The 25,816-nt window shown below is 35.4% G+C and overlaps 1 protein-coding gene across 1 annotated transcript in view; it reads left to right on the top strand.

Annotated features, from left to right (window-relative positions):
* The window catches only part of RSRC1 (arginine and serine rich coiled-coil 1), a 419,337-nt gene that overhangs the window by 231,191 nt on the left and 162,330 nt on the right, over positions 1 to 25,816 (top strand). The window contains exon 7 of the mRNA XM_059165055.1: positions 19,078 to 19,129. Within this exon, the coding sequence (XP_059021038.1) occupies positions 19,078 to 19,129 (52 nt within the window). The remainder of the gene's footprint in view (positions 1 to 19,077; positions 19,130 to 25,816) is intronic.

The raw sequence follows: 25,816 nt of genomic DNA, 5'->3' as shown, positions 1-25,816 counted from the left end.
AGGATATACATTTTATTTTTAAATTTTAATGTTTTTACAAGTCTGAATCATTTTTATATAATTTTGGAGTCATAAAAATACGATTTTAGTATTTGTCTAAGTTATATAATGTCTTTAAATCATTAAAAAAATTGAGGAACCTGGGTAGCTCAGTTGTCCAACTCTTGGTTTCATCTTGGGTTATGATCTCAGGGTTATAGGAGTCTGATGGAGATTCTCTCTCTCCCTCTCACTATGCCTCCCATCCCATCCCCCACCCCACCCCACTCGTGTGCGCTTACGCGCTTTTGCGTCTCTCAATTAATTAATTAATTAAAACTTGATTACTGTGCTGTTTCCATCATGGAGTTGGACCATAATTTATGTAACCATTCTCCTTTTGGGCACACATTTATATTTTTCAGAAAATTTGTGATAAACATGCTTGCATGGATGAGGACACTAAAGCTCTTAGAGGTTACACAGTCAAGGCTCACATACAGTTCTTCTGACACTCAGTCTTTTCCCTTTTGCCTTTTTTTCTCTTGCCCATATAAATTGTTGGGAATATGTGAAACATACCCTGATTGTAGCTATTTCATTTAGAAAATCTCTTAGTAAAACATTCAAATCAAGTTAATTATTTTCTACAACTTGTTTATAGAAATATAAATATTTATTTGACCTTATTTGGGTTTATTTATATCATTACCCCTTTTGAGCAGTGTTTCAGACAACACGATATTTAATGAATGTTTTTCCCCAAAAAATTCATTTATTAAAAATTGATCAAAAGATTATATGTAGCCATGAAATTTAAATAATAAATATCCAATTAATAATAGCTTAAAATTAAGTTCATCCATGGTTTGTGTTTTAAAATTCATGATTTTAAAAAATGACTAATTATAGCGTCTTATATGAAAATAATAGGCTCCATTGTAATACACACAGTAGAGTTACAATATTATAAAAATGATTCTGGGGGCACCTGAGTGGCTTAGTTGATTAAACATCTGACTTTGGCTCAGGTCATGATCTCAGGGTCTTGGGATTGAGGCCTGTGTCATTAGACTCTGTGCTTAGTCGGGAATCTGCTCTTCCTTCTCCCATTGCCCTTCCTGTTGCTCATGCTCTTTCTCTCTTACTCTCCCTCAAATAAATGAATAAGATCCTTTAAAAAAAATGATTCTGGGGATACCTGGGTGGCTCAGCCAGTTAAGCGTTTGCCTTTGGCTCAGGTCATGATCCCAGAGTCCTGGGATCAAGTCCAGCATCAGGCTCTTTGCTCAGTGGGGGGCCTCTTCTTCCTCTGTACTTCCCCTCCCTCTCTCATGTTCTCTCCCCCGTCACTCTCTCTCTGACAAATAAATAAATAAATAAATTTTTAAAGAAAATGATTCTGTATGTTTTTTAGTTTCAGGGGTAGAATTTAATGATTCATCAGTTGCATATAACACCCACTGTTCATTACATCAAATGTCCTCCTTAATTCCTATTACCCAACTACCCTGTGACCCCCATTCTCCTCATATCCAGCAACCCTCAAGATTGTTTCTTAGAGTTAAGAGTCTCTTAGTTAAGAGTTTGCCTCCCTCTCTGTTTTGATTTTATTTTTCCTTCCCTTCCCCTATGTTCATCTCTTTTGATTCTTAAATTCCACATATAAGTGAAATCATATGATATTTATCTTTCTCTAATTTATTTCGCTTACCATAATACCCTCTAGTTCCATCCACGTCATTGCAAAGGCAGGATTTCATCCTTTTCAATGGCTGAGTAATATTCCTGTGTGTGTGTGTGTGTGTGTGTGTGTGTGTGTGTGTATCCATTGCATGTGTGTACAAACACACACCACCTCTTTATCCATTCATTGGATGGACATTTGGGCTCTTTCCATATTCTGGCTATTGTGGACATTGCTGCTATAAACATTGGGGTGCAAATGCCCCTTCAAATCATTATGTTTGTGTCCTTTGGATAAATACCTAGTTAGTGCAATTGCTGGGTTGTAGGGTAATTCTGTTTTTAACTTTCTAAGAAACCTCCATATGTCTTATGGAGTGGTTGTACCAGTTTGCATTCCCACCAACAGTGTAAGAAGATTCTCCTTTCTCCACATCCTGGCTGGCATCTTTTGTTTCCTAAGTTGTTCATTTTAGCTGTTCTGACAGGTGTGAGGTGATACTTCATTGTGGTTTTGATTTATATTTCCCTGATGCTGAATGATTTTGAGCATTTTTTCATGTGTGTGTTAGCTATATGGATGTCTTCTTTGGAGAAATGTCTGCTCATGTCCTCTACCCATTTCTTGACTGGATTTTTGGTTTTTGGGTGTTGAGTTTGATAAGTTCTTTATAGATTTTGGAACCTAGCCCTTTATCTGATATGTGAATTGTGAATATCTTCCCCCATTCTGTAGGTTACCTTTTAGTTTTACAGATTGTTTCCTTTGCTGTGCAAAAGCTTTTTTTTTTTTTTTTTTAAAGATTTTATTTATTTATTTGACAGAGAGAGATCACAAGTAGGGAGAGAGGCAGGCAGAGAGAGAGGAAGGGAAGCAGGCCCCCCGCTGAGCAGAGAGCCCGATGTGGGACTCGATCCCAGGACCCTGAGATCATGACCTGAGCCGAAGGCAGCGGCTTAACCCACTGAGCCACCCAGGCGCCCAACTGTGCAAAAGCTTTTTATCCTGATAAAGTTCCAGTAGTTCATTTTTGCTTTTGTTTCCCTACCTCTGGAGATGTATCTAGCAAGAAGTTGCTAAGGCCCAGGTCAGAGTGGTTGCTGCCTGTGTTCTCCTCTAGAATTTTGATGGATTCCTATCTCATATGTAGGTCTTTCATCCATTTTGAGTTTATTTTTGTGTATGGTGTAAGAAAGTGGCCCCATTTCATTCTTCCACATGTGGCTATCTGATTTTCCCAACACCATAGAAGAGACTATCCTTTTTCCATTGGATAGTCTTCCCTACTTTGTTGAAGAAGATTAGTTGACCATAGAGTAGAGGGTCCATTTCTGGGTTCTATACTCTGTTCCATTGATCTATGTGTTTGTTTTTGTGCCAGTACCATACCATCCTGATGATTACACCTGTGCAATACAGCTTGAAGTCTGGGATTTTGATGCCAGCAGTTTTGGTTTTCTTTTCAACACTCCTTCGGCTATTCGGGGTCTTTCATGGTTCCATACAAATTTTAGAATTGTTTGTTGCAGCTCTGTGAGAAATGCTGGTGGTATTTTGATAAGGATTGCATTGAATGTGTAGATGCCTTTGGGTTGCATAGACATTTTAATATTTGTTCTTCCAATCCATGAACATGGAATGTTTTTACATTTCTTTGTCTTCCTTAATTTCTTTCATAAGTGTTCTATAGTTTTCAGAGTACAGATCTTTTACATCTTTGGTTAGGTTTATCCCTAGGTATCTTACAGTTTTTTCTTGCAATTTTAAATGGTTGAATATTCTTGAGGAGAAAACCTGTTTTAAAAACGTTTTAGTGCTTTTACCTCATCTTTTTAGTGATGAAAATGCTTCAAAAAAATAATTTTGGAAGATCCTTTAGGGGCAAAGTAACTTCATTCAAAGATAGAAATTATAACTTGGAATAAAACAGATTTTATCAGGTTCTGTGAGAGGGCTCCTGGGTGGCTCAGTGGGTTAAGCCTCTGCCTTCACCTCAGGTCATGATCCCAGGGTCCTGGGATCGAGCCCCACATCGGGCTCTCTGCTCAGCAGGGAGCCTGCTTCCCCCTCTCTCTCTGCCTACTTGTGATCTTTCTCTCTCTGTCAAGTAAATAAATAAAATCTTTAAAAAAAAATTGCTGTTGTGGGATGGCTGGGTAACTCAGTTGGTTAAGCGTCTGTCTTCAGCTCAGGTCATGATCCCAGGGTCCTGAGATCGAGTCCCACATTGGGCTCTTTGCTTAACAGGGAACCTGCTTCTCCCTCTATCCCTCCTCCCCCTGCTTGTGCTCTCTTTCCCTCTCTCTCTCTCTGACAAATAAATAAAATGTTTAAAAAGATCTTTCAAAAAATTGCTGCTGTAATACAACAAAGGATTTAAAATGTAGAAGGTATTATTCTAAACCACCATATCCTACAGGGATCAGGAAAGACATTTATATAATTGTTTAAAATAATATCTCACACCCCATCCTAAAATATTAATATTTATGGAGTGAAGGATATGCTGATATTTAAAATTGAGATAGGAGAAATAGATGGCTATGAAGATGCTAAAAAGAGAGGGTAATAAAATAGAATTTAGAACCATATGAATGTTTATCCCTACATGTTACCACACATTCATTTTGAGAAATTTTAGGAAACTTCAAAATTATTTGTGCTCTGCCTTTTAAAATATAAACAACTGTATTATTAAATCAAATTTTACTTTAACTTCAATGCCATGTCAAGAATATTACTAAAAATAATTTGTTTTGCATAGACTTATTTTGGAATTCCTGAGAGACCTAACATATAAATAACTGATACATATAAAAAGCCCTAATTTCCTCCTTCCATGGGAGAATCTCGGTTTAGCGGTCAAAAAAAAAAAAAAAAGGGAAGAGACTGTCTTTTTTCCACTGTATATTTTTTCCTGTTTTGTCGAAGATTATTTGACCATAGAGTTGAGGGTCCATATCTAGGCTCTCTACTCTATTCCACTGGTCTATGTGTCTGTTTTATGCCAGTACCATGCTGTCTTGGTGATCACAGCTTTGTAATAAAGCTTGAAATCAGGTAACGTGATGCCCCCAGTTTTATTTTTGTTTTTCAACATTTCCTTAGCAACATGGGGTCTCTTCTGATTCAATACAAATTTTTGGATTATTTGCTCCAGCACTTTGAAAAATACCGGTGAAATTTTGATCGGAATGGCATTAAAAGTGTAGATTGCTCTAGGCAGTATAGACATTTTAACAATGTTTATTCTTCTGATCCATGAGCATGGAATGGTCTTCCATCTTTTTGTGTCTTCTTCAATTTCTTTCATGAGTGTTCTGTAGTTCCTCGAGTACAGATCCTTTACCTCTTCGGTTAGGTTTATTCCCAGGTGTCTTATGGTTCTTGGTGCTATAGTAAATGGAATCGATTCTCTAATTTCTCTTTCTGTATTTTCATTGTTAGTGTATAAGAAAGCCACTGATTTCTGTACATTGACTTTGTATCCTGTCATGTTGCTGAATTGCTGTATGAGTTCTAGTAGTTTGGGGGTGGAGTCTTTTGGGTTTTTCATGACAGTCTCTTCAATAAATGGTGCTGGGAAAACTGGACAACTATATGTAGAAGAATGAAACTCAACCTTTCTCTTACACCATACACAAAGATGAACTCAAAATGGATAAAAGAGCTCAACGTGAGAAAGGAATCCATCAGAATCCTAGAGGAGAACATAGGTAGTAACCTCTTCGATATCAGCCACAGCAGCTTCTTTCAAGATATGTCTCCAAAGGCAAAGGAAACAAAAGAGAAGATGAACTTTTGGGACTTCATCAAGATCAAAAGCTTCTGCACAGCAAAGGAAACAGTCAACAAAACAAAGAGGCAACCCACGGAATGGGAGAAGATATTTGCAAATGACAGTACAGACAAAAGGTTGATATCCAGGATCTATAAAGAACTCCTCAAACTTAACACACACAAAACAAGACAATCATATTAAAAAATGGGCAGAAGATATGAACAGACACTTCTCCAATGAAGACATACAAATGGCTATCAGACACATGAAAAAATGTTCATCATTACAAGCCATCAGGGAGATTCAAATTAAAACCACATTGAGATACCACTTTATACCAGTTAGAATGGCCCAAATTAGCAAGACAGGAAACAACGTGTTGGAGAGGATGTGGAGTAGGGGAACCCTCTTACCCTGTTGGTGGGAATGCAAGTTGGTGCAGCCCCCTTGGAGAACAGTGTGGAGATTCCTCAAGAAATTAAAAATAGAGCTTCCCTATGACGCTGCAATTGCACTCTTGGGTATTTACCTCAAAGATACAGATGTAGTGAAAAGAAGGGCCATCTGTACCCCAATGTTTATAGCAGCGATGGCCACGGTCGCCAAACTGTGGAAAGAACCAAGATGCCCTTCGACAGGTGAATGGATAAGGAAGATGTGGTCCATATACACTATGGAGTATTATGCCTCCATCAGAAAGGGTGAATACCCAACTTTTGTAGCAACGTGGACGGGACTGGAAGAGATTATGCTGAGTGAAATAAGTCAAGCAGAGAGAGTCAATTATCATATGGTTTCACTTATTTGTGGAGCATTACAAATAACATGGACAAGGGGAGATGGCGAAGAGAAAGAAGTTGAGCGAAATTGGAAGGGGAGGTGAACCATGAGAGACTATGAACTCTGAAAAACAATCTGAGGGGCTTGAAGTGGGGGGGGTGGGAGGTTGGGGGAACCAGGTGGTGGGTATTAGAGAGGGCACGGATTGCATGGAGCACTGGGTGTGGTGCAAAAACAATGAATTCTGTTATGCTGAAAAGAAATTTTTAAAAAGGGGGGGGGGGAGAAGAAATGTCAGTTCCTTACAAGGAAATGTTATGTAAACATTTCTACTTGGTAGCACAGTTGTGTATCCAGTACAAATAAATGACTATTTGGGTTTGTTGTTTCTTCCCATTTCTTTCTTATGCTTCCATACTTACATTAAATTACTCATACTTTTTCTTCTATCTCCCTACCTACCTTGGCTCCACAGAGCAGAGAACATTTCTACTTCATCTTCTTAGCTTTCATATAAAGCTACTTCCTTTCTAAATGTAAGTGTTCTGGAGTTCTGTTAAAAGGTGGTTAGGTGGTGAGGCTCCGTAGTTGGGGTAGGAATGAAGGGAACTAAAGAGGAGAGAGGGCACTCATTTTGAAAGAATAGAGAGATAGCCTATAGCATTTTCACAAAGATCTTGAGTCCTGTATGAGTTGTTAAATAGTCCATAGTGTATCCTTCCACCTATGTGGGGTTGGATAAAGATGTTGGCATTTCAGCACTTCTACAACTAAGGATACAAGGGAATAGAAATTCAGGTAGAGCATTGTGCGTAAGTGAAAGCACTCGGAGGAAATTGCAGGGCATGGTTGAGAAATAGTGAGAGTCTGTGTATTGCTGAAATATTGGATTGAGTGCAGAAATGGTTGAAAAATAAGAATAAAAGAATAAGCTTGGGAAATTATTTATGGTAATTAAAAATTAAGGTGAGGGGCACCAGGGTGGCTCAGTGGGTTAAGCTGCTGCCTTCGCCTCAGGTCATGATCTCAGGGTCCGGGGATCAAGTCCCGCATTGGGCTCTCTGCTCAGCAGGGAGCCTGCTTCCTTCTCTCTCTCTCTCTCTCTCTCTCTCTGCCTGCCTCTCCATCTACTTGTGATCTCTCTCTGTCAAATAAATAAATAAAATCTTAAAAAGAAATTAAGGTGAAACATTTATGCTTAACTGTGGAAGCAGTGGAGAGTCACAAAGGTCTTTTTTAAGCAGTAATTTAGAACCTTGCCTTGTGAAGATAACTTCAGCAGCTGTGTTTAGGATGGAAAAGTTAAGTGGAAAGGATACAGCTGTAGTCCTCTAAATTGGTGGTCAGTCTTTTCTATAAAGAGCCAGATAAATATTTTAGGCTTTGTGGGCTGTATAATCTCTACCAGGGCTCCTCAGCCCTGCCATTTGTAGCCATAGACAGTTTAGAACAAATAATCATGGCTGTGTATTTGTGTTGTAAATGAGCAACACTGTTTTGTAAATAACAGTATTGAGTTATGAATAAAGGTTTCTTATACAGGTCCTCAAAAGATGTTGTACCCTTAGGTTTAGATTTACCTCTTTAACTTCTTCATCTATAAAATGGATCTGTAAAATGACATCCTTTTCTGATTTTTAATAAAGAAAATAATTGTTAAATAACTTTTTTGCAAACCCTAAAGCTGTTTAGAGAAAATGCTTGGTAAAGCTCTAAGATGAATTTGCTATTGAGAATGGGCTATTTGTTGTTGGTTTAATTCTGTTCGTTTCTTCTTGGGTCTTTGTTTAAACCAACGTGGTGCTAAGTTCTAGAGGCAAGATAAATTTACTTTTAAGCTACTTGTAATATTTCTAGCTTAGACCTTGATCTTAAGAGATAGAATTATAGTAACTGTTAAAATGAAATGTAGCCAGAAATATGATAAGCTGTTGATATGTGTCTCTGTCATAGTGAGATTGCATTCACGTTAAAGGAAGCAGCACAGTACCTGTACTGTGAACATGTTTAATATTTTAGAAGTTACTCATCTGGAAAATCTTGATGAAAATGAGATTTTTAGATGGCGCTCACAACCTTTAAGATCATTAATGTTAACATCCAAAAGACTAAAGAAAGTTTAGTTTAACTTTGTACAGTCTTTCCTAGCAATTAAAAATGATTAGACTTATCTCCTTTTTTTCCCCTTGAAAGTTAATAATCAAATGGATCTCAAGCTGAGAGGCAATATAGTGTTATTAAGAACACTAGATTTTGTGATCCGGGTTAAATTCAAGCTCTGCCACCTTACCATCTTTGTGACTTAAGGTAATTTATTCTTCATCTAAAAAATAGCATTAAAAGTACCTGCCTTGTCAGAATTGTTATGAGAATTTTGTTAAGTGAGATATATATAATGTGCTTAGCTCAGGGTCTGGAATGTTAAAGCATACAGTAAATAATAACTATTTTTTCAAAAAAGATGTTAGGTTATTTCAGGTAGCTTATGCTTCCTTAGGAGTGTCTGTCATGTTGGCTGGGAAGGATATGGCACATAGAAATGATCACTTATATATTTGGAAAATATGTGATCACTTTGAGAATTGCTGATTTGTTAAAAATATATTGTCATCCTCTCAAACATTCAGCTATTCAAATTAGGTAAATTCTTCCTAGTAGAATTCAATGAAATTAGTATTACAAACTAATGTGTTTACATTTATGAGGATTTTAAAATTTATAAGGAGGTTTACTTCAAATATGAGTATATACCAGGCACTATACCTGGTCAGGTATATACCATGACAGTTACTGTCTTCAAGAAGCTAATAGCCTTCAAAGAAGGAAAGATAGGCAACATAATCAGTAATTATACTGAAAATATGCTGATACATGTGTTTGTGGGGTTTACAGGAACATAGAGCATAGAGTTAGGGACAAAATAAGCTGAAACTGATGGGAGTTTCAGAAAATGATGCCTTTTCAGCTAAGCTTTGAAAGAACAGATTAGCCCAGAAGAAGAGGTAGATGTTGTCCAGAGAAGGGGAGTTTATAGATTTATCTGTATATATAATGCACTTTTATTAACATTCATTGGAAAAATAGCTGTGTGACTTTGGACAAGTAACTTTACCTCACGAATTTGTGTCAGTATGAAAAGAATTAATAGGCTTTCTCTTCCAGTGAAGATGAAGAAACAGCGATCAGATTTATCCTCTGACCTGAAACAACTAAAAAAAAAAATTATAAACTGGACAGATTATTAGAGAAGACAACTCTCAAGACATGAACATAAAACATGAAGGACAGTGATTCCGAGAGGTGGGGGAAGAAAGAGGTGTGCCCTTCAATCGCTTCAGCATGAGGCCTAGAGAAAGTTTCTAGGTCACACCACACACACTTGGACAGAACCTGGTAGTCTCCTTGAATTGAGAAGATGGAGCTGTAATACCAGGGAGGCCAAAGCCCCTAGAAGTCACAGGGCAGTTTACCAGAGAGGAGTGAGCTACAGAATATCTGCAGAGGGTTTCCTTCAGGTATTCAGCAAACTGTTCATTAGTACATGCATGTGAGGAAAGTATCCAAGGCTTGCAAAAAAAAACCATTTGAAGTCGGGGCGCCTGGGTGGCTCAGTGGGTTAAGCCTCTGCCTTCACCTCAGGTCATGATCCCAGGGTCCTGGGATCGGGCCCCGCATGGGCTCTCTGCTCAGCAGGGAGCCTGCTTCCCCCTCTCTCTCTGCCTGCCTCTCTGCCTACTTGTGATCTCTGTCTGTCAAATAAATAAAATATTAAAAAAAAAAAAAAAAAGAGCCATCTGAAGTGATCAGAAGAAATTGCCTGCTACTACACAGAGTTGGGAACAGTGCCTCCTCCCAACATCCTGTGTGGAAAACTCCATAATTCAAGGTGCTTCTGATCAAGTACTAAGGAAGTCTTAATAGTAGGGAAGAATTAATGACAGACTTAAAGCTGTTCTGGTGCTGCCTAACGAAGTAAGAACTGAAAGGATCAAATGGTTTCCTAGTAATTTAACTTTGCCCTGAAACAAAGACCAAGATATAGGAATACAAAAATATCCAGCATACAGTGTACAACAAAACAGAATCATGGTGTCTGACATTTTGTCCAAAAGTACCATACATCCAAAAAGATCAAGAAAATGTAACATATAATAGAGACAAAAATCAGTCAGTTGAAACCAACCTAGAATTAGTTGACAAGGACCTTGCTAGAACTATTATAACTATATTGCATAGTTATAGAGAGCTACTAAAAAAACCTGAACATATCAAGTTGAGACATGAAAGCTATAAAAGCAGTCAAAATTCTGGACCTGAAATCTCTGAGGTGAAAGATACATTGGGTGATATTAATGGACATGGTACACTGCAGAATATGAATTAGTGAACTAAAAGACATAGCAAAAGAAACTACCCAAAATGGAACCAGAGAAGAAAAAATAAAAATAAAAAACAAAAACAAAAAAGCATTTGTGAACTGTGGCAACAACATTAGGCAGCCAAATACACAATATATATGTGACTAGAATCCTGAAAGTATGAATAGGGGGCAACAGAATAACATAATTGAAGAAATAATGACCAAAATATCTCCAAGTTGATAAAAACTGTAATCGGGGGCACCTGGGTGCCTCAGTGGGTTAAGCCGCTGCCTTCAGCTCAGGTCATGGTCTCAGGGTCCTGGGATCGAGTCCCGCATCGGGCTCTCTGCTCGGCAGGGAGCCTGCTTCCCTCTCTCTCTCTCTCTGCCTGCCTCTCCATCTACTTGTGATTTCTTTCTGTCAAATAAATAAATAAAATCTTAAAAAAAAAAAAAAAAACTGTAATCAGTTTCAAGAAGCAAAACAAGCCCCAAGCAAAAAAAATACAAAGAAAACCACACCAAGACTTATAATATCAGATTGCTTGAAACCAGTTCTGAGAAGAAAACCGAAAAAGCAAGAGTAAAAATAAATACTAATTGTTATTATATAAGAGAAAAAAGTACTCTTTATGTATGAGGGAATGAGATATCTATGAAAGCAGATTTCTATGGGAGACAATGCAAATACAAGAGAGTAAAGGAGCAATTTTAAAATAATGGTAGAAAATTTTTATAAGTCTAGAATTCTTCCAGGAAGAGTATCTTTCAAAAATGAAGGTCAAAGTGAAGATTTTTTTTTTCAAGACACACAAAAATGGAAAGAATTCATCACCAAAACTCCTGGACTACAAGAAATGGCTAAAGGAAGCCTTTTCAGGTACTGAGTTGACATAAAAGAAGGGAGAATACTGGGAGTGGTAATTACATGGGTAAACAGAACTCTTTAAAAGATAACTGTTTAAAACAAACAGCACAGTGTATTATAGAGTTTATAACAATATATGACCACAATGACAGTAATAATACAGAAGCTGTGAGGGGAGAAATGCAAGTGTATTATTGTAAGATTTTTATAGTATATATGCAGTAATATAATGAAGGTGGAGTGATAAATTAAAGATCTATATTGTAAACTCTAAAGCAACAAACAATAACACAAAAAGAGTTTCTGCTAATAAGCCATCAATTATAAAATGGAATTATAAAAGTGCTCTATCTAGGAGAAAGCATAAAAAGAAGAAAAAGGGAACAAAGAGCAGATGGGACAAACAGAAAATAAATAGCATGTGCTAGGTTAATAATTACATTAAGTGTCGATTGGCCCAAACATGCCAATTAAAAATCAGAGTTTTTCAGATTGCATTAAAAAGCAAGATCCAGGGGCTCCTGGGTAGCTCAGTTGCTTAAGCACCTGACTCTGTGATTTTGGCCCAGGATCTCAGGGTCCTGAGATCAGGCTGCTTTGGGCTCTGCTCATTGGGGAGTCTGTTTGAGATTCTCTCCCTCTGCCCTTCCCCCTACTCACACTTGCTTGCTCTCTCTCAGATAAATCTTAAATACACACACACACACACACACACAGGAATATTACTCAGCCATCAGAAAGGATGAATACCCACCATTTACATCGACATGGATGGAATTGGAGAGTATTATGCTAAGTGAAATAAGTCAGTTAAAGAAAGAAAATGATGTGGTTTCACTTATAGGTGGAACCTAAGACATAGTATACAGAGGATCATATGGGAAGAGGGAGAAATATAATGGGAGGAGGTCAGAAAGGGAGACCAATCATGACAGACTCTTGACTCTGGGAGACAAACTGAAGGTTGCTGAAGGGAAGGTGGATAGGGGGAAGGGGTGATGGATGTCAGGGAGAGCATGTGATGTGATGAATACTGGGTGTTATATGCAACTATTGAATCATTGAACACTGCATCAAAAACTAATGATGTACTATATATTGGCTAATTGAATTTAAATAAACATTAGAAAAAAACAAGATCCAACTATCTGCTGCCTATTATACATACACACATGGACACACACAGACACACACACACACACACACACTCTCTGCACATATAAAGCCCAAGAGGCACAAATGATGGAAAGCAATATAACAGGCTAAAACTCAATATTGTTAAGTAAGTAAGTAGTACTGTTAAGTAAGATGTCTTTTCTTCCAAATTGACATGTGGATTCAGTGCAATCCCATGCAAAATCCTAACAGGCTTTTTTGGGGGAGGGCGTACAAATTGATAAGCTTATTCGAAAATAGGGGATGCAAAAGAGCTAGAAGAGCTGAAACTACTTTAGAAATATAAAAAAAGGTTGGAGAATTTATTCTACCTGATTTCAAGAGCTAATATGAACCTGTAGTAATCAAGACAGTGTCATATTGGTATTAAGACTGACAAACAGATGGGGACACCTGGGTGGTTCAGTCAGTTAAGCTTCTGTCTTTGATTCAGGTCATGATCCTGGGATCAAGTCCTGCATCAGGGCTTTTTGCTTTGTAGGGAACCTACTTCTCTTCCCTCTGCCTGCTGCTCCCCCTGCTTCTGCTCTCTCTCACTCTTTCTCTCTCTAGCAAATAAACAAAATCTTAAAAAAAAAAAAAAAGACTGCCAAGTAGATCAATGGGACAGATAGTCTAAAAATTTATATATATATATATATATATATATATATTTATCTCCAATTGATTTCTTTAAATTTTTTATTAACATATACTGTATTATTAGCCTCAGGGGTACAGGTCTGTGAATCAGCAGGTTTAGACACTTCACAGCACTCACCATAGCACACACCCTCCCTGGTGTCCATAACCCAACCAACCTCTCCCAACCCCCCTACCCACAGCAACCCTCAGTTTGTTTTGTGAGATTAAGAGTCTCTTATGGTTTGTCTCCCTCCTGATCCCGTCTTGTTTCATTTTTTCCTTCCCTACCCCTCAAGCCCCCACGTTGCCTCTCAAATTTTTCATATCAGGGAGATCATATGATAATTGTCTTTCTCTGATTGACTTATTTCACTCAGCATAATACCTTCTAGTTCCATCCACATCATTGCAAAATACAAGATTTCATTTCTTTTGATGGCTGCATAGTATTCCATTGTGTATATATACCACATAGGGGAAGGGAATAAACCATTAAAGCAAACCATTAAGAGTTAGCTCTAGAGAACAAACTGAGGACTGCGGGAGGGGAGGTGAGATGTGCTGACTGGGTGATAGGCATTAAGGAAGGCGCTTGTCTTGATGCTCAGTGGGTATTAATTGTAAGTGATGAATCGCTAGATTCTACTCCTGAAACTAATACTGCACTATATGTTAACTAACTTGAATTTTAATAAAGTCTTAGATAAAATTAATTAATTAATTAAACTAATAAAAGAAAACAATCCAATAGAAGTTTGGCAAAAAATTTGAACATCCATTTTCCAAGGAAAGTTATGGATAAGGAGCACATGAAAAGGTGATCACCTCTATTAATCATTGGGGAAACATTGATTAAAACCACAAAGAGCTTAAAACCACTTTAGAATTTTGGAAATTAAAAAGGCTCATTATACTAAGTCATGACTAGGATGTGGAGCAACTGAAACTCCTGTACACTGCTTGTGGGAATATAAGACAGCTTTGGAAACAGTTTGGTAATTTCTTATAAAATTAAACATATATTTACTGTCTTTCCAGAGCCCTCTCTCTATACCTTTTTTGTATAAAAAGAGCATACGATTATTTTAAATTGAGAGAGATAGCTAACAACTGCTTAAATTCAATCTTAATTTTGATTTTGCAGAATGCTGATAATTTATTTTCCAAGCTATAGTGCTCTTTTAGCAAAGCCACAGTCTTTTTTTCAGATTTTCTATTTCCCTATAACCCCCAAAGGTGTTATTGGCAGCTGGGACAGCTATCGTTTCATCAACTCCCAGGATTTCCACAGTGGTGGCCAGGGCTTCAGGGAGCTGGCTGAATATGGATGGAAATAGGAAGAGCAAACAAAGAGTTTAAATAGTTTAGTGTGTAAACTGGTTTATATAAAGATGGGCTTGCTTCTCTGCTTCTTGTTTTTCATAAATACAGTTGTGGCTCCAAGGATTGTGCTGGTTTTGAATGTTAGCTTTGGCACTCTTTCAAGATTCAAGACCTGCTGTCTATTTATAAAGAACTCAGGGGATTGGACTAAATAAGAGTAAATCCAAAGTTAAGGGAACAAGTCTAGACATTGAAGATCATCGCCTCCCTAAGCCATAGGAGGACTTATCTTTTAGTTTCATCTTAGGAGCACTTGTTTCTTCTTAAGAAAGTAGATACTCTTCTATAATATGAGGGCTTACAAATGAAGTTAAGGAAGTATACTAGCTACCAAAGAGAGGGAACGGAACAGAGCAGCTGTGGAGAATCCATGGCAATAGAAAGACTACCAATCCCTTTCCCCCTAGCCAAAAGACCACTATCAATTTAGAAATTTTAAGCCCTAAATGATAAGATTTTTAGCACAAGTATAATTTTCTTTAAGAGAGTTAAAATAATGGTACATTATCTACTAATTTATTTTTATGGATATCATACCATATAATGTAATAATGTTTTAACTTTAATATGACCTTTACAACAAACTGGAAAAATACAGTGCTGTTTTCATAGGCACTAGGTCCCTTTCAGAGGTAAAAGTGAGTACTGTGCCTTACCCATGCGAGATACTCCATAATCGATCACATGGACTTGGGAGTGAATGAATCAAATTTTCTTTCCAGAGGAGTTAATTCCAGGTAGCAAAACTCAGACTCGTGCTTAAGGTATAAATAAAAACACTACATTTGGGAAAAAAAATATATGACCTTTAAAGACTTACAGTATAAGTTCATACTGTTTTTACTCTTCTATTCATGTTAATGTTAAATTTTGGCAGGGAACAACAATTATAGACTCTATAATTCAGTTTTGGTGATACTTGTTTAATTATGCTCCTAATTTTGATGTAAGGAATATTATTTCTTAATGGAATATGAATTTTTAATCCATAAGTTTGCTTCATACACTATAATTGTGACATTGTATTCTTAATTATGTCCTCATTTTACAGTTCTTATATTAAGAAATTGAAGTACATGCCTTTCCATTTGGTATTACATTTTGTTTATTGAATAAGGTTAAGTTTCTAGTTCTGAATAAGATTAGTACCATTTACCAATTTTAGATGGAATTCATACTAACCCCTGAAGTGTAATACACATTAAAATTTTGAAATTTTGGCGCTTAAGCCCTTAAAGGTATTTTCATTCTAAGCCAGTTAGTATGGTGATACCTAACTAAAAATGGATTAGTATAAATTGTTCTTTTAGCTGTATATTCTCTTTCTTCGTTCTGCTTAATCTTTTCTTTAAAAAGTAACTATAGATAGCAAATAGAATGATGGCAACAGAAATCAGACTGCCTCTTTCCTGCTCCCAACTCGAACTCATCTACTTCGGACCCAAGCAACTCCTAGAGGTTCTCAGCCATGATTCTCACCCATTGTGATTCTTTTCTTCTTCTGGGACAAACTCTAGGTTGAATCAATGTAGCAGAGCCCTTGGAAAGAATTTGAGAGGCAGGTGATAGAGATTGCAATCCCATATCCATTCAACTTACTCACTAGTAATGGTAAAAGAAAGATATTTGCAAATGAATAAAAAGTGAGAGAACATTCATATTTGATACTCTATCCAAGAAAAATGCTTGAAAAATGACTTAAATATTTATAAGAGTAAAAATATTTATAAAATACAAATTTTAAAAGTCTGGCAAGTCCAGCAATGTATTTTTCCTCATAGTTGAAGTTCTCCCTGTATTGCTAAAATTTAGCAAGTTATATTTGTATAAGCAAATGTATTTAGAATGTCATCATATTTCACCTACTAGGACAAATGTATTATTTTGGACAGATTTTTCTTTTGAACAGAATTAAAAACTCATCTCTATGCTTTTATATCTATGGGATTAATTGCTTTGACTTCATGACTGTCCTAGTGATTTAGTTAGAAGGATCCTGAAATTTGGAGTCAGAAGGTCTTTCATTTCAGTCTGCCATTTACTAGTAGAGGCAAGTTACTAAACTGCTCTGGTTTTCTTTATCTTTGAATATGAATCCTATATTACAGATTGTTAGAGAAATTAATGAAAATATAAATATGTCTTAACAGGCATTTTTATCAGAAATATCAATCATCTTTCTTTAGGAATGGGAATTACCATATTTTCAAGAACGTGGTTATAAATAGAGGGTGGTGGGAGCTGCCACAGAGGGGGATTTTGTAGGATTGGAGACTTTAACAATATTGTTTTTGGTGGGGGACAATATGGGTACTCATCATCCTGCATATTTTTCTATGTCTTAAATATTTCTGAATTGTTAAAATAATTTTCCTAATGAAATGCATGAAACTTTCCCATGAAATATCTTAACCAGTAAAGTGTCTAACATTTTTCTATCTAAGGACTTCCTAGAGCAACACTCTGAAATGTATGCTTCATAATTCTTAGCTTGGTTGAGACCTGCTAGTTAGAATATCATTTCCTTCATGCCATTCTACTTATGTTATATTGCACAAAGTATCACGTTTTTACTGTGTGTTTTAAGTAGATGGCAGAGGTCACAAATTGTCTGTTTTGGGATTGAACCTGGCTCTTAGAGGTACTCTTTGTCCCACACAGTAGGGTCTTTATGGGAACTTCCAAAGTCTCATGAAAAATCAAGGAATGTTGTAACCCTGAGTTTGCATTTCTGTATGACAACAGTGAGTTGGTGCTGAGTCTCAACTTCTGCCTTGAGTAGGTCACATGCTGCACTGTTCTGCACCCTCACCGTGATCCCTGATACTGAGGCCAAATGTCATTTGCCTTTTGTCATCATAAATGTTTATATTAACTGCTTGACCCCCATAGGCAGTTGAGTTTATAGCTCTTAGAGAACTTGTATTCAGGAGATGTCACAGTCTTCTATTGATAGTTTGCTGTGATATCTTAAGTTGAGGTTACATATTTTCAGTACTTGGTAACTTTATAAAGCTCACTTGTGTAGCATTTTCTCTACACACATAACATAAAGTACTGTTTTTAAGTTTGTCAGCTCCTCATTCGGTCCTATCCAGTCAGTCCTTTCGTGTTACCAAGTAATTATTTCTCAAATGTAGTTCTTACCACCACTGCTCCATCTCAGGCCCTCATTGTCTCTCATTGCTTTCTCGCTGAGCTAGTAACCTCCAGTCACATTCCTTTCATCAAGTGAATCGCTAAAATACTACAGATCTCCTCTCCTTCACCACTGTTTCAAACTGTTCTGAGTCTCTCTGTCTTCTATGGGAAGATCTGCAAATGTTTCCCTAAAATATTTCCCTACTATTCCCCAAATAGTAAATAGTTTAGGCTTTGCTGGCCAGAAGTTTCCTGCCACGAAAAAAATGATTCTGCTGTTGTTAGACTGAGCACAAAAGCACCCATAGACACTACACAAACAGAGGGGCATAGCTGTTCCAATAAAACTTATTTACAAAACCAGGTCACCGGTCTAGAGCTATAGATTGTCAACCCTTGTTCTAGGATATGAAAGACTCCTCCGTCTTTCTTCTTGTCTTAACTGCTACTCTTCCATCCTGTTTCTTACAGTTTTTTCAGAAGCACCACTCAAATTCTTAAACCTTGTACATCTTCTTTCTATATTGTATTTAATTCTTTCATTCAAACCATTTTTTCACTGAGAAATATTACAATAATCTTATAAAATGCTAAATCTTAAATGATGGTATCATATTTAAACATGAGGTTATTTAGTCACTTGCTGACATCTTCATAAATGTATAGTGAAGTACAGTCTTAAGTGTTAAAAAGAGTTTTTAACGAGTGTTTCATAAAAATCTGTAACTTTGACACAACCCATGTTATGGCTTATGGCTTGGATCTATTTTAAAATAGACTTTCAAATATTTAGGAAAGCAGAAAATATTTGATTTTAGGATACAACTTGCCTGAAGTATTGGAGGTCAAATTGCCACTTAAATTCTAATAGGTCACTTTACACCTTTCTATAGACAAAAAAATAACAGAACTTGATAATATGTTGTTAAATATATTAGCAGTGTGGGTTTTGCCTCATTATTACATTGCAGTTTTTAGGCTGTCACTGATTGGTGCTGTTTAGGTGCTGATTTATGCTATTGCTGATTGATGTTGGATAGTAAACAAAACCTCTTCCAGTAAAAAAATGAAAGAAATTCATTCTTGCATCATATAATGAGAAGTGTGATTTGATTACTATGGTGAGAGACTCAGTAGATTGGTAGAGCTGCTGTGTGGAATTTTGTCAAGAAGTGGACAGATATTAGTAGTGATATGATAAAGTCTTCTAAATTTTCTGATATTTGCATAATAATACATTAATATAAAGCTCTATATATTAAAATGACCTGTAAATGTCTTTTATGGTTGAATTTTAGCCACCAGCTGAACAAGCCAAAGCCAGACTGCAGCTGGTTCTTGAAGCTGCTGGTAAGTTTGACTAATTTATTTAAATGGAAAAGTACTAAATAAATCTTAACATGCTTACAGGTGGGTCAAAGAAAAAACACCTATTTTCATATATCTTTACAAATTTGGGTTATATATATGGCCATATTTTATAGGAAATATTTATTGCTACAGTATAATGCTAGCAGGTAATTCTTCACCTTTTTATTTATAAAATTGGTTTCAATTTTAATTTCAATTTTGATAAAGTCCAGTTTATTGATTTTTGTCTTTTGTGAACTGTGCTTTTGGTGACATGTTTAAAAATTCTTTACCTAAACCCGCATCACATCATGAAAATCTCCTCCTGTGTGTTCTTTTAAAAGTTTTATGCTTTTACATTTAAGACTATGTTCTGTTTTGATTTAACTTTTGTATAAAGTGTGAGTTTAAATCATGTTTTCATTTTTCTAAACAAAACAAGGTAAAGGTAATATAATAGTTTTTCCAATTGCATTGGATAACTCTTAGACTGTTGTGGATACCACCTAACCTGAAAATACTGTATGTTTTATTTTTCAATGATAACAGTAATGCAGTGAATTTGATTTTACATATAATGCCCAGATTTATGTAGACATTAAATATTTCACCTTTTCAAAAAATGTAAAAGATCAATGTTATCTTTTCCAAGTACTAATATTTTACTTTGAATCCTGTTGTGCTTTTAAAATGTATATAACTTATTTAAATTATCAAGGTTAAGCATGAGGTAGGGTTAGAATAATAACACCAAAGTGGTACATATTTCTTAAAATATTTACTTTTTAAAGATCTGTAAAGAGTTCATAATTTCCATTTGCAAAGTGAGAATTCTATTTTAACTTCGAAAATAATTTCAAACTACCAGATGTTAGTAGTTGTATTTTTAGTGTTCATTGATTGAGAAAATACCTATGTGCATATTGATTCAAGGATTTCTTGGTTTAGCTTCTACACAGTGTCCACATTTTAAAGATTGGAAGCACCAGTGTACATGATATACTAGCTTCATAAATCACTAACAGAAGTAACTTATAATAAAGGGATAAATATTGATAAATATTTTGACTGTGAGTCTCTATATCACTCCATATTACTTTAACAGTCCATTTTATCTTTAATTATGTAGAATTATAATTTCTATATAATATAGTTTTGCTTGCTATCAGGTTTTTCATATTTTAACTCAAATATCCCGTAAGATAAATTTAATATGATTATGCATATTAATGTATGCATATGATGCATATGATGTACATTGATTCTTTAGTAGCATTTTGCTTTGAAAAATGATTTCCAGTAGATAATTTGAGTATGGACGAACTCTTGCTTTAAAGAAAATGTTTATGGTGCTTGGTCCAGAAAATATTTGTTTCCGTTAATATAACTATAAAGAATTTCATTTCATTGTTTTATACAGTTATCTTTATTTTTTAATATGATTTTGAAGCATATAATAAAACAGATTTGATACTCCAAACTTCACAGTGTATAAGTTGTTTATATCGGTCCCAGCTGTTACCCTCATATTTTAATTTAATTTTCTAAATTCTGTTATGGATAAAGAGCTAGGTTCTGTGAATTTGAGACATACTCAAAATATTACAACAATTCACAAATTAAAAAACTTTTATTAGCTGGGTAAGCAAAGGACAGACCTTAGCTACATGTAGCATTATTTATTTACTAATTTTCTTCTTTATTTAACATGTTGTCCCTAGCATTTCCCTCTTATCAGTAACACTGTGATAATATATCCTATTAAAAATTATGTTTTCTATATTTTAAATTATTTTCTTGGAATTGATTTTCTTGGAATTGATTTTTTGGAATTTCTTGGAATTGATTGGAAATGAGCTTATGAAGTTAAAGGGTATTAATATTTAGAGTGACTTTTTATGCATTTTTTGCTAAACCATTTCCACTGATGAAGTTTTTTACCAAGACTTTGCATTTTGATGCCAATTCCATGAATATATTGCTTCATAATATGACATAACATATTATACCCCTTTGGAAAACATCCAGTACTGCTTTTAATGAGAATGTGTGGACTTGGAGAGAAGTAGGTGGGTGGATAGGGGAATAGCATAAAAACAAATACAGAATTTGTCAAAGTTCTAGATGTCTTTCAGTGAAGGACACAAGGTGTTCCTGGATTATTAAAAACAAATGAATAAAAGAAGGGGGAACATGATGAACTTGAGCTTAGGCTTCTATGAACATTGAGGTGCCTGGATAGGAAGATCTGGTAGCACCCATTTTGTCACATTGGAGAAAGTTTACTTGGATTCTCAAAGAAAACATCCTGACTTTGGGGCCTTAAAATTGAATACAAGGAAAGGCTTAATTAAGGCTGTATGTTAGATTCTTGAGACAGGATTTATTTCAGCTTTACAGTTACTATAATCTGGTAGATAGGGTTTCTGTATAAAGAAATCCTAAAGCTCCTTAGTCCTTTGTTCTAACTTCAGATCCCAAAGAAAGTTTTATATGTAACCATTGTATTGTTATTGATTTATGAGTGACTGTTAGTAGTGTTATTGGTTTGGAATTAAAATATATTTAGAACATTTGGCAACAATTATTGATGGTATGATTTCAAAAAACGTGTATGAGTGAAATAACATTAAGCAAAATGTAATTATAGGGTATCATGCATATAATGCCAAACATAAACTTGAAGTCATAGATTTTACTTTATTTGTTATGATCATATTTTTTATACATTAAACTTACATATTTATACTTTGTTATGCTAAATCTTCATATTGATAGAATTTTTTTTATGTTCACTACCAAATTACAGTCAAAACCAAATTTCATGTCTCTTGTTTAACTTTTAATTCAAAGGTGATGTGAAATTAAGACTATATCTAGAATTGCTTTTCTGTTGTTTGCAAATGGCAACAGGACACAAAAGGTTGAAGAATCGTATAAATTTGTAAGACTGAATCTTTAAGTTGTAACCTTGGGTAATAGTTTATCCTATGATATTGATTAAATCCTATTAACTGTTTGTGCCATGCTTCTTCTTTCCATTTTAAAAATGCTTTTACCATTTTCCCATTTATTATGATGCAAAGCTTTGAACTTTTTTATCTTTGACTTCTTAAGAGGCAATGATTGAACTAGAATAAATGATCTTATTTTTAAGTATTTTTTATATTTATCCTTTTAGTATCTTTCCCACTGCCATCTCCTTAGTCTAGATGCCATACATTTCACCCATAGGTTAATCCATAATTTCCTAATTGGTCCCTAACATCAGTTCTCTTCTCTGGAGGTGGTAGAGAAAAGTGGAAGGGTTCTAAGCCTACTTACCCTGCTTACTCTTTGTGACCTTGGTGTTTATTGGTTAACCAAAACAGAGGTAATTTTTTTTTAATGGAATATGACAAATGTGTATATTTTCTTGTTTGCTATAGTTCTCTACTTTTTAAAAAAGTAATCTGTTGAGATGAAATTCACGTAATATAAGATTAATCGTGATTGTTTAAAGTGAACAAATCAGTGGCGTTAAACAGATTCACAGTGCTATATAACTACCAACTCTCTCTACTTTCAAAAATTTCCATTACTCCAAAATAAAATCTCTTACCTATGAAGCAGTTTCTCTCCACTCCCCAGACCCCCTGAAACCACCAATTTGCTCTGGGGTTTCTGTGGATTTATCTATTCTGGGTATATATAAAAGGAATCATACAATGTGTGACCCTGTGAGTTTGGCTTTTTAGCATAATGTTTTGGTTGGTACAGCCATACTGTAGCATGGGTCAGTATTTTATTTCTTTTTTATGCTGAATAGTGTTCCATTGTCTGTCTATACACCATTTATTTATCTGTTCATTTATTGATGGAAATTTGCATTACTTCTCCCTTCTGACTGTTGCAAATAGTGTTGCTATCAACCTGCATATATATGTACTTGTTTGGGTACCTATTTTTTAATTTTGGGTGTTGCATACCTAGAAGAGCAGTTGTGGGGCCATTTGGCAATTCTGTGTTTAACTTTTTTGAGAAACCACCCACACTTTTCCAGTGTCTGTGCAATATTACATTTTCATCAGCAATATATGACTGTAGTCCCCTATTGTGTCAGCTAAACCACATCACACATTTAAATTACCTCTTTGAAAGTATTTAGCTTTGGGAACTTCTCTGTACCATAATTTACTCGTTTGTAAAGGGGCAAGATTATAACTACCTCATAGGATTTTTGTGAAGATAAGTATAATATGTGAAATGTCTAGCCCAGAGCCTGGCAAATGGTAGCCATCAGAAAATGCTTATTTCCACATTGCTTTTTGTGATTACCACTGATAGATGATTCTTTCTTAGCCACCATTTGGTTATGCTACTACTTTGGCTCAAAATTAGTCATTGGCCCTCAATTTCTTACAAAATTAATTTTACGTTTCTGTGCTTAAGGTTCCAGGGTCCTGTACAGTGGACCCACAGACTTTTCTATATTTATTAGAATTCATTTCTAAACTCATTATTCTTTGAGTTACTTTTTCTTTTCTACCTATGAATCTTTGCTTATGATTTTTTCTCTTGTAGAAATGACTTCTTCCCTCCTCTTCCCACCTCTAAGCACTTTAAATCCAATCTCAAGTAAGATTTTCACATGACTTTTGTGACCATGTCAGCACATAATCTTTCTCTTCATTTTTGAATTCTTTTTGTTCTTGTCTGTGTATACCATGTCTACTGATATTTACTCACATATACCTGATACTAATATTTAATTATTTAATGAGTGTTGAACCTATTTTCCCAGTGAAATAATAAACATGATGGTCGAGAACCAGAGCTAAAACTTCTAAGTCTTTCCCAGGAGTTTTAGCAGCATCTATAGAGAGTGGTACTATGCCAGCTATGAATCCAGCTATTAATCTTTAGTGAGCAAGGCATTGTGAAGAAACAATCTGGACATAACTGATAACTAAGCCTTTTAAGTGATGGTATGCTCATTTGAACCACTGATTCACTTAAAAGACACAAAAAAATTCTCTGACTTGTAGAAGATATTGGTCAATAATGACTTTTTAATCTTAAACTTGAAGATAGTGCATGACAGAAAAGATAATGGAACATGAATGTCACACAGGAGGAAGAAGGAAGATAGTAAGTGTACTTAAAAGACTTGCCTCCATCACTTTTGCTTTTACTGTTGTTTGACGTGTTACCAGCAGTCCAGACATTGGGGTTTTCTGCAAAAACACAGTATCATCTTATGCCATCTGATGCACAGGTCTGAAGAAGAATTTAGAGTAGAGATTTTTCTAAAGTGTAAATATTTTTCGGGGCACCTGGGTGGCTCAGTTGGTTAAGCCTCTGCTTTTGGCCCAGGTCATGGTCTTAGGGTCTTGAGATCAAGCCCCGCATGGGGCTCTCTGCTCAGTGGGGAGCCTGCTTCCTGCCCCACACCCACCTGCCTCTCTGCCTACTTGTGATCTCTCTCTCTGTCAAATAAATAAATAAAATCTTTTAAAAGAAATAAATACAATAAGATATAAATATTTTTCATCAGATGACACTTGTTATAACATGGTTTTAAGATACAATTTTCTCTAAAACTTTTTTTATTTTACTTTTAATAGAATCATTGACACATGCAACCTTTAAAATTCTATCTTTAGGGTTATAAGAAAAAATAGAAATTTCCTTTAGTGTGTGAATGGTAAATAATCTTTATCATAAAATTTCTGTGTAATATTTTATTTTCTAAATAATGTCCACAACCCTTTTTGGTTTTGCTTTATAGTTTTAAAAATACTTTCATAATTTTTTTTATCATTTGACTCACATCACAGCATGGAGAGCTAATTAAACATTTTACAGATATCCTGAAAGCATAAATGGTTTGTAAAAGACCACATAGCTAGTAAGGGACAGAACCAGGACTCAAATCCAGTTATTTCTGACTCTTGAGTTATTTCTCTCCATAGTTTAAATCCCTGAGTTATGTTAGGCAGAAAGAAATAAAGAAAATATTACCAAATACATACTTTGTTTTGTTAAGTATGGTGCTCTAGTTACCTTACATTAAAATAATTTCTATTCTCAAGCAAGCTTTTGATTCTGAAATGAGCTTTTTCTAATTGATAATAAAAAATTATCAGAGTTTGAGCCAGAAAAAAAAAGTTTTTTTCCATAACTACTAGAGTGTTCGTAATAGCAAAATTTCTGATAATTTTGAAAAATCCTGGTAACATTTTATGATCAATAATGTTTTGTTCTTCAGCCTCACTTGCTGAGATAGAAGCTGGTTAAGTACTGTGAAACACAGATGAGTTACACACACATGCACGCTGTGCCCAGGCAAGGAGCTAAGCTTAGGAATAAGCAGGCAGTGCCTCATTCCATCCCAGTTCTGCTGCATGTTAAATTTAGATTTTATTCTCTTAGCTACCCATTAAGTACCTGAAAACCTATTCCTTACCTTTTCTCTTCATAGCCATGCGATCTTGGAAGTCTCAGTACTTTTCTAAACTCCATTCTAACTATAAATATTTGTGATTCTGAGAATAACAAAGGAGATTGCTGCAATAATGTTGAACCATTTCCGGGGAGCATTGAAAACCATTCTGCTACCCTGATTTAAAGCCAACGGAGATTTTTGCTCTATAGCTTTTCTGATCACTGATCTGTGGCTTAGAGAAATAGGCTGATTTATTGTGA

This window comes from Mustela lutreola, chromosome 2 (genome assembly GCF_030435805.1).
Source record: "Mustela lutreola isolate mMusLut2 chromosome 2, mMusLut2.pri, whole genome shotgun sequence".
NCBI lineage: Eukaryota > Metazoa > Chordata > Mammalia > Carnivora > Mustelidae > Mustela > Mustela lutreola.
This window is presented reverse-complemented; position numbering and strand designations above follow the sequence as displayed.